This window comes from Epinephelus moara, chromosome 5 (assembly GCF_006386435.1).
Source record: "Epinephelus moara isolate mb chromosome 5, YSFRI_EMoa_1.0, whole genome shotgun sequence".
Taxonomy (NCBI): domain Eukaryota; kingdom Metazoa; phylum Chordata; class Actinopteri; order Perciformes; family Serranidae; genus Epinephelus; species Epinephelus moara.
The window spans coordinates 934487-943731 of record NC_065510.1 but is presented as its reverse complement, the minus strand read 5'-3'; the positions used below and the strand labels follow the sequence as shown (position 1 = coordinate 943731).

Genomic DNA, 9245 nt, shown 5'->3' with positions numbered 1-9245 from the left:
TTAATGCTGAATTTTTTTTGCAGTACAAATAAATCTGCCTTGCTTTGCCTTATTTTGTTGTTATTTTGTGTCTCATTGTAGTTCTTTACATCCCTTTGTGGTCTTTTTGTGTCTCTTTATGGTTATTTATTTTTCAGTCCATAAAGCTCTATAAATAAAATGTCCTTACTTACAGGTTGCATATAAGAACTAACTACACCATTGAAGGTGGAGGAATCTGCCTCTCCTTCCCTTTTCAAGGTGTGAGGTGTCTGTGGGGAGAGAATCAGCCTCCATATGCTGGTCTAATCCAGTCCAGGTGGTCCTGTCTGCTCCTATTAGAGGACCAGAAAAGCGACTCTGAATCACAGAGGAAAGCCGAGCAGAGTGGTGAAACTCTGCGGATCCTGAGTTCACAGGAAAATCACCCAGGAGACGCTCTGCCTCTGACCACCTGACTCAAAAACTGTTTCTGAGGTAGGGATGGGTTTTTATGCACGCAAGTCCATGTAAATCTGACTGGGTCAGTAGTTTGTCACGAGGATCAGAGAGCTGATGAGACAATCAACGTCACTTGATCCCTATTAACTCTCCAACATGTCCTGTTTTTGTCTGGCGAAGGATAAAGAGCAGAAGTTGCAGGAGAAGTGCACTGAATGCTGCCTGAGTGTTTCCACGTAATATTTCTTACAAATAAACACAAGTTCCCTAAATCACACCCACTGAAACTTTGCTGCAAATGTCTTACTAAAATTTAAAATGTCCCTTTTGTTAAAGAAATGGTACAGTGTGCAGTTGTTATACACTTTAATCAAGGCTTCTGAGCATATTCCATGATCAGTAATGGCAATAAAAATAACCACAAATAAATATAGAAATAATAAATTAGCTACAAACTAACAGTAAAAACAAAGAACGAGTAATGTTGCGGTGTAACATGACAACACAATGAGTCACAAAAAGAGAAACAGAACAAAAGTTGAGATCTCCATCAGCATGTTGGACAATCAGACTCATTGCTTCAAACCAAACCTGGGTCTGATAACATTTGTGGGGTTTGTTTTAACCTCCTGTGAGCCTCAGACGGGTGGGGTTATGCACATCGGCACAAATTTGGAAAGAATCAGGTCAGATAGCAAACACAGTAAACCCTGTTTTCGGCCTAAATCCTTGTCCCACTCTGGTTTCATCTCAGAAGCTTTTTATACTCAAACTTTTCTTTGTACTGGACTCATCTGAACCTGCAGACCAGAACAGCCACAGTATCAAACAGTGCAGTTGATGGTTTAGAGTACTGCACTGATGTACTTGTACTAGTCAGAGCAGATTGCAACTAGCTCAAACTTCTCTCGGTTCGGTTTTCTTCAGTGTTCATTGTTCAGGAGGTTTTTACCAGGAGCCAAATTTTCCACAGAGGTTTCTTTCTCTCCAAAACAAATGGACCAGGTGATTTACATCAGTAAAAACACTGAATAAAGCAGTTTCATGTTACAAGTCAGTGTTTATCTGACACTGTTTGGGCCGGGTCGATAGCCTAGCACCTGCTCACATTTTTTCTCTGATAACTTCCAGACATTCAGGAGGAGCCAAATTATCCACCAAGGTCTCCTCCTCTCCACAAACGGACCAGGTGACCAGTAAAAAGGCTGGAGCCTATCCCAGCTGACACTGGGCGAGAGGCAGGGTTCACCCTGGACAGGTCGCCAGACTACCACAGGGCTGACACAGAGAGACAGACAACCATTCACACTCACATTCACACCTACGGACAATTTAGAGTCACCAATTAACCTGCATGTCTTTGGACTGTGGGAGGAAGCTGGAGCACCTAGAGGAAACCCACGCTGACACAGGGAGAACATGGAGTCTCTGCATAGAAGGCCTCCCCTGCCCCAGGTTTGAACCAGGGACCCTCTTGCTGTGAGGCGACAATGCTAACCACTGCACCACCACCAGTTTTACATTTAAAAGAACTGTTGTTTCCCGACACTCTAGTCATAGATGCTAAAACGTGAATGGCCCTATTTGGAGCCAGTGTTTGGTTTGTCCATGCTGGGCTACTGTAGAAACATTGTGATGCAACATTGCAATGTAGATGAGGCTACAGCTCATTCTAATGATGAAAACACAACAATTCTTATTTTCAGGTGATTAAACACTAAAGAAAACATACTTGTTATATTAAATTCTATTACTGCCAATATATCCCCCTAAATCCTACACTGGGCTTTAAAGTTCAAGGACTTGTTATAGAAAAAGAGCATACTAAATATCAAAGCCATAGAGGGTGAGACATCCTGACTTTTTTTCTCATCAGTTAGGCTAAAAAATCTCTGGATGCTACACCTAAAATAGTAGCCAGTAGTATCTCTCCTCAGACCCTCCCTGCCTCCCTGCTCTATACTCCTAGTTTGTAACCAAGACTTTCTGCTGTGCATTTAAAGTCTTGCAGAAGTGAGCAGCTGTTAGTCTTTCAAAAGCTTCTGTGAAGCCTCAGAAGACATTTTACAGCTGTTTGCACAGGCTCTGTAGTTCTCCTCCATCAGTCCTTTCCCTGCCAGCGTGAGGATTTGAACTGGCACCTTGTGAGTCACCTAGTGGTGATAATCCCCACCCATCTGGCACCTTCTGCCAGCAGGCTGAAACAAACTAGATCTAACAAGTATCTGCAAACGTGATCTGACCCAGGTTTGTAACTATGCAGCTGTTCACTTGAAGTCACAGCTCTGCTCTCCCATCAGACAGTTGATCTTCCTCCACCAGGTCTCCGAGAGGCTCTTGATCTTATCAGGGGTCTTCCTCCTCAGAGTCAGCCTCTGCTGCTGGACGCTACAACTGTCTGTCTGCTGGATGCTGGCCAAGATAGCTGAATCAAAAGCATCCTTCAGGTTCTTCTGGGTCAGTGCCGAGCACTCGGCAAAGCTCACCACCCCGAGCTCCTGAGCGAGCTGCTGGCCCTCCTCGGTGCACACCGGCTGCTCGTGGTTCTGTGCCAGGTGAATCAGCACCTGGACGTCCTCCCTCAGGTCCAGCTGGGTGCCAACAAGAACAAGGGGTGTGCCGGGACAGTGCTGACGGATCTCCGGAACCCACTTGTCGATCAGGTTGCGGAAAGAGCAGGGACGCACAATGCTGTAGCAGAGGAGGAAGACATCGGCGTTCTTGTAGCACAGAGGGCGGAGGCACTCCAGCTCGTCCTTCATGAGGCGGAGCCACAAACAGAGAGGTCGGGTTACAATAAACTTTACAAATCACAGGATAAGGCTGCCATCATTTCATACTTTCTTACTGTCAAAAAGACCATGAAAAGACCAAAACCGACAATGTGTTAGTGTCGCTCAATACTTACTGACCTCTCTAACCTGTGTTTAGTTTCATTTAAAAAAATCTTAGTTATTTTCGAAAGCAGCTGGTCGCTGTAGATTTTATCAAAAGCCACTGAAACAAGAGGAAATAGTGCATTTGTTGAGGACTGATTTCAGAGACAGATCAATCCACATTTGGTGTTCTAGTGCCAGAGGATCTGCGAACATCAAACATTAAAATATGTCTGAAAATACATCTTTATATAAATCCAACAAATACATCAGGGATCCATCAAAAACATAATTTGCGGTGCACAACTATAATGCTAGGCTAACCATTACCTATGAATCCTTACGTACTATTGAAACTTACTCGCCAATTACCCGTGCTATTATTCCAAGTGTACGGACGTTCTTGTGAGCTGCAATGGATCGTTTTATAACTTTTCAAGCAAAGGCTCTGACACAGCATACAGCTCAGAAACTGCCAGCAGATGTGCAGAGGCTAACGCAATTAGCCATACTACAACTGCTGCTGACTTAGCAGCTGCAGGCAAGATCAAACGAGAGAGGACCCGAAAGTAGTCCAAAACTTATTTTAAGTGCAATTCAGTTTTAAATGTCGGGGGCCCCTGCTCTGTTTCTCTTCCAGCTAAGGGGTCCTTGGCCTAAATAAGCTTTGAAGAACCCTCATCGTTGAAGTCGTCAAAATCCGGCCCTTGGGCAGTGACTTGCGGTGTCAGAGACCAAATGTTATGGCACATAATTAGGAGGCCTAGGTGTACGGTTAGGGGTGGAGTTAGGAAGCAGGGAGAGGCCGATGTTCCATTTGGGGTATTGGGTAACTCCCCTTCCTAGGAGCTCACACACCTGAAAAGGCGGCGGCTGATTGGAGTCGAGGCTGGCTGCTGGAGACGCCGACAGACTGCCACGCCACATTTCTGCAGAAGATTCCGACAGACATTCAGAAATAATCCACCGATCCGGGAACTCCACTACACACCTCACCTGATCTGGGGTCGCGTTCAACCCCCCCTATGAACTAAAATCACAACAATGCTGCTTGTGCTAGCCCAGCCTGGCCGTCGACCAGAGGGGACGCCCGAAGCATCGGGTCGGGGTGGCCACCTACAGTAGCGGTCGGGTCTGATGGAGGGTGAGTAACCCATTTACCCCCTAGACAGCTCAGAGATCTACACACATTAGGTAAGTAAGGCATACGTTCAAGTCCAACTGCACACCACAGGGAAATAACGAAGCTTAGTTAAAGGTTACAGTTACCAGCGTGTCAGGCAATGAGTCAGGCATAACGTTAGGTGTCTTGTAACACCAAAGAAAAAAGGCGTCCTTTAATGTCGGCATGATACGGAGCTGATTGCTCCGTTAAGGCGGCAAGCTTTCACCTGAGAGAGCTGTGTTCAGGTGCCATAAGATTCTAAAGCCAAACCCTGTTCTTTTTTCCTAAACCCAACCATTTGTGTTTGTTGTTGAAGGAAAAAAAGACGGCAACTTGTGGTGTTGTACCGACGTAGTGAGTTTATCTTGAAAGAGACTGTATGTGAATGTTAAATTTCCTGTGAAAAAGGAAGTGTATTTTGAAAGAAGACAATGAATGTAACAGGCTGAACTTGACACGTCAGCAGTCCCAGAGCGTCAACAACCAACGCACCCAGTGTATCTTGCACGTCGTATGTGGACGTGGAAAGTCTACGACCAAACGTCAATGTGTGACGAGGTCAGAGTGAGAATTTGTTGGATATACACAGAGTGCTTCTTAGCACACACATTCATTGTTGGATTAGGTCTTTCTCATGAGACTCGCTGACAGTGAGAAAATTATACAATACCATCAACTCCATGCTTTAACACCTTACTGACATCCTCACTACTTCAGGGTGGATCCAATGGAAACTACTAAGGTTTTCTGACAATTCACAAGTTCACATGGTGTATCAAAAGAGAGCCAGCTACATTTTTTAAGGGTGGATTCATCCAATTTCCCCCAAAATTCTCCCTTACACCCATTTGGCATCTGGCCGTGCACATGGTTTTGGTTTAACTGGCTCAGGTTCGACTCCGTTACTGAGATATCTCAACATTTCTTTGGCAGGTCTACTTTCTTCCACAGAGAGAAAGAGATGTTGCCATAGTTTAGATGAATCGACCCTTTAACTTGACTTAATCGTGCAAAAGACAGACTAGTTGTAGATTTCTTTCAGGTTTGTCCTCCAGCTCTTTTTCAGGTTGTTCAAGTGCTCCTAAAGGGAAAGGTTGGATAATGGAAGAAGAAAAATCACTCTACCAAAAGAGGGCGATGGAGCACAGGGTGACAGAGGGGGGGGAACTTATACTCTACAAGCTCGGGTCACTCCTGCAGGGGGCGATGTAAGCTGTGGAGTTACAGGACTGCTTGTCACTGGGGGGCAACTTAAACTCAAAGGGGTCTTAAAGGATTTCGGGTCAGGACTAAAAGCAGGCTGCAGGGGGCAACCAACACAAACACACCAAATGTTTAAAAGCGACAACAATTACTGACAAATACTTATTGATCACTGATGACTTACATTGATTGATCCGTCAACCAGCCCCCATTTCTATCGAGGAAGAAATGCAAAAAGAAGTGTGGAAGAAATTTTAGAGCTCCACTACGGAAGCCTATAGTGCATGCACCTGTATGTTATATGTATGTTAAATGTTAGATTATGTATTTATGATTCAAACTGTGGGAGAGAGGAGGTGCAGCTCACCTGTCCAGCCATGTCACAAAGCTGCAGTCTCACTGGTTTCCCGTCAACCACAACCATCACTGAGAAGATAAAGAAGACACTTGTATATGTGTTCAAAGGTTTTAATCTTGATATGAGGTAAATAAAATCGGACACGGATAAAAATGGAAAACATGGCATGTAGCCGACTTAAAGGAGACAAAGTGGACAAAAAGCCTGTTCACTTTCAGGTGTGCGTAAACTTGTGCGTAACGCTCAAAATTAATTAATGTCAGACATTACCGGTAAAGTTGTCAAACGCTGTTGGAACATATTCTGTCGGGTATCCGTTGGTGGTGTAGCTGACGATGAGGCTGGTCTTGCCCACCGCTCCGTCTCCAACCAGGACGCAGTTTACCTTGCGCTCAGGTGCGGAGCCGGACCGACGGCGCTTCACGCTCAGGGGGAAATCCCGGTTCTTCAATCGCCGAATTGGGGCCGGGGGACTGTCTACCCCGCACACCGGCTCTGACACACGGCGTGGCTTCTGTTTCCCGACATCCTGAGGAAGCATGGCTCTGCCTTCGGATAAGGAAGGATTTGTTTTGTTGTTGTCTGGCGGTTTAGAGTGGTTGGAGACTCCCAGCGCGCTCCATCTTCTTGACAGCTCACGTGTTTGTGCTGTTTTAGTTTTTAAACTGCAAACATGGAGCGCCAAAAGATATTTCGCTGTGTTTCGTGTGAACCGTGGCAGAGATTTGAAGCGCGCAGTGGCACAGCCGTCGGGTTTCTCCGCTCAGCAGGAGCTCCTGATTGGCATTCTCTCTACATCTGCTGTGGTCGTGATTCCTAAGAGGCTTACCGAGCAGAGCACCATATGAGGCTCCAGAGATTTCCAAGTGAAATGAACTAAGCTTACTGGAAACCTTTATCCCATAGAGTAAAATATACAGTGTGTCTCCATCTTAAGCCAATTAGAAGATGGAAATAAAGCTCCAGACTTTCATATTGATGGTTGATTTGTACATTTTGTGGAGTATATTTCTGCAGCAGAGGCAAAACAATAAATAAATATGTTGATTTTAAATCACAAAACCCACGAAGAGGGATTACATGCAGTGCAGCTGCCTACCAACAGTGTATTTTAGATTTAACTATAAAAATCTTCCCAGTTGTAGCTGCCTGGGACAATATCTGCCCCCTCTGCTGAATAAATCTGAATAATTACACTATAAGCGAGGGAGTAAATTACAAGAACACACATTCATTTTGTAGTTTCTTTTCTCCTTTATCAGTCTGACTCACTTCCTCTGTCCTGCAACATCAATTCAATCAAACAACCCCATGTTTCACCACTACCAGGTTGCTTACAGGTAAATATGTGGAGGTGATGTGGCGGACTGACGCCCCCCAGTGGTTGAATCGCGTCAGCTGCGGGGACTAAAGAAGCAGGGGTGAATGCAACATGAATCATCGTTTCTCATCACCGTCACCAGCAACAAACAAACAGCAGTGTGAGGGAGACAGAGGGAGCCTGGAGCTGAGAACAGATTAAAACATCAAAAGAGGAGCGAGGAGGCTGCAGTGAATCAATCTCAAGCAAACAGGGACAAATCATGTCTCTAAGTGTGTTGTTTTTATGATCCTCATCAAGCAAGAAATTGATGAGGATCATAAACAAAATACACAGATGCATATTTTCCTAAACCAGATATTAAACTGTCTCTGACATGTGAGGGGATTTAGTTGAATGATTTAACTGATATGGGATTTTTGGCAGCTGCTATTGTTAAATATTTGACCCTTTTGACACCATAAGGAGTGTTCTTCTTGTTAAGGTGCACTGAAACATCTGAAACATCTTTCTTGAGCATCTCAGGACACTAAAAACCCTGAAACAGGACTGTTGGTTTGACTGCTCCTTCAGGCACGCACCACATCCATCCCGTGAGATTATCTGGCCTTTTTACTGAATAACTAACTTAAATTATTATATGACATAAAATGTGAGTATAGAATAAAGAATTTGATTTAAAAATATTTGACAGAACTTGCAGTTGTCAGGTAGGAGCTTTAATCACAGACGAACAGAACTGATTCTACATTAAAAGTCTCACAGTGGCCTGATGTATCAAACTAACCTGGTTTTATTCTGTCATTACAGACAAGACGAGCAAAAAGCATCATGGAACCCAGTCGGCGTCTTCATGTGTCTTCACTCCTGCAGGAGGCTGCAGAGCGTCAACATGGTGAGAGAGCAGCAGTCTGTGTGTGTGTGTGTGTGTGTGTGTGTGTGTGTGTGTGTGTGTGTGTGTGTGGGGTGTGTGTGGGTGTGGGAGGCAGAATGTGTTGCCATGCATTGAACAGCACCAAAAACACCAGTGAGTGGGAGTGAAACCATACGCACCAGCTAAGAACAAGACACCGTTTCACACGCACTCATACACACACCATGCAGCTCCGCTCTGTGTAGAAACCGTCATGTCATCAATATGTCAGTCCATACAAATTAGTACCCAACGACTTCCCCTGGTATCTGCTGTACCAGTGCATCTAGTTTAGGTTATATCTGCATCTGAGATTTAATATTCCACAAAGAAAACTATTTCCTCCACTTTCAGTCTGTAGGCTTACTAATGTCTTTTCTACTGAACACAACCTTCAGACTTATTGAATAAAAGTGCATTAATGTCACAGTAGGTGATGTGAGTGTACAAGGTAGAAAGAGAAACATGTTGCAAACATTATTCCTAAATGAGTGGAAAAAGGTTAAGATTCAGTATGCTGTGGACTTAATCCACTTAATGAAACCTTTTTGAGCTCCTGTCCTTAAGTTAAGTTTACATCTTATTAATGTGTGCCTCATTTATTTTTGACTTGAGTTTTCTGGTGTCTGACACTGTGCATACAATAAACCTGTATACATAAACTGGTTTAAAAAATACTGATCTATATTTTGCAGTGGTGACAGCAGTAGCAGTTTTAGAAGTAGTGTTGATAACAGTGATATTAAGCCCTGTTTCCACCAAGCACTACAGTACCGTACTCTTCAGTTGGGTACGCTTTTTTTCAGTTTCCACTATGAAAAGTTGTGGATGGTACCAATGGAACCGTTCCGTACCGTCTCCATGTTTGGTCCCCCCTCTGTTGGGGTACCTAGCACACAGATCTGGCACTAAAAGGTGGAGCTGTGAACACTGCAGTCTGATTGGTCAGTAGAGGACGGTCACTCTGCTCAGGGCTGAGTTGTGTCTGG

At 44.4% G+C, this 9245-nt stretch overlaps 1 protein-coding gene across 2 annotated transcripts; it reads right to left on the bottom strand.

Annotated features, from left to right (window-relative positions):
- Positions 1-779: 779 nt before the first annotated feature.
- On the bottom strand, positions 780-6821 carry LOC126390877 (rho-related GTP-binding protein RhoU-like). 2 transcript variants are annotated; one of them, XM_050045367.1, is made up of 4 exons: positions 6293-6821; positions 6032-6090; positions 5849-5878; positions 780-3176 (listed from the first exon to the last, which is right to left on the bottom strand). In XM_050045367.1, the coding sequence occupies exons 1-4, from the start codon at positions 6561-6563 to the stop codon at positions 2688-2690; spliced, it is 849 nt and encodes a 282-aa protein (XP_049901324.1). In that variant the 5' UTR covers positions 6564-6821; the 3' UTR covers positions 780-2687. The 2 variants fall into 2 exon arrangements, with proteins under 2 accessions (XP_049901324.1, XP_049901325.1); XM_050045368.1 differs by lacking the exon at positions 5849-5878.
- Positions 6822-9245: the final 2424 nt, after the last annotated feature.

Excerpts from the sequence above, each read along its gene's own strand:
- LOC126390877 (XM_050045367.1), bottom strand. The coding sequence starts at position 6,563 with ATGCTTCCTCAGGATGTCGGGAAACAGAAGCCACGCCGTGTGTCAGAG. Across the intron at positions 6,091-6,292 it reads AGCGTTTGACAACTTTACCG|TGATGGTTGTGGTTGACGGG; the intron begins GTAATGTCTGAC and ends TTATCTTCTCAG. Across the intron at positions 3,177-5,848 it reads TGGTTGACGGATCAATCAAT|GACGAGCTGGAGTGCCTCCG; the intron begins GTAAGTCATCAG and ends CGCCTCATGAAG.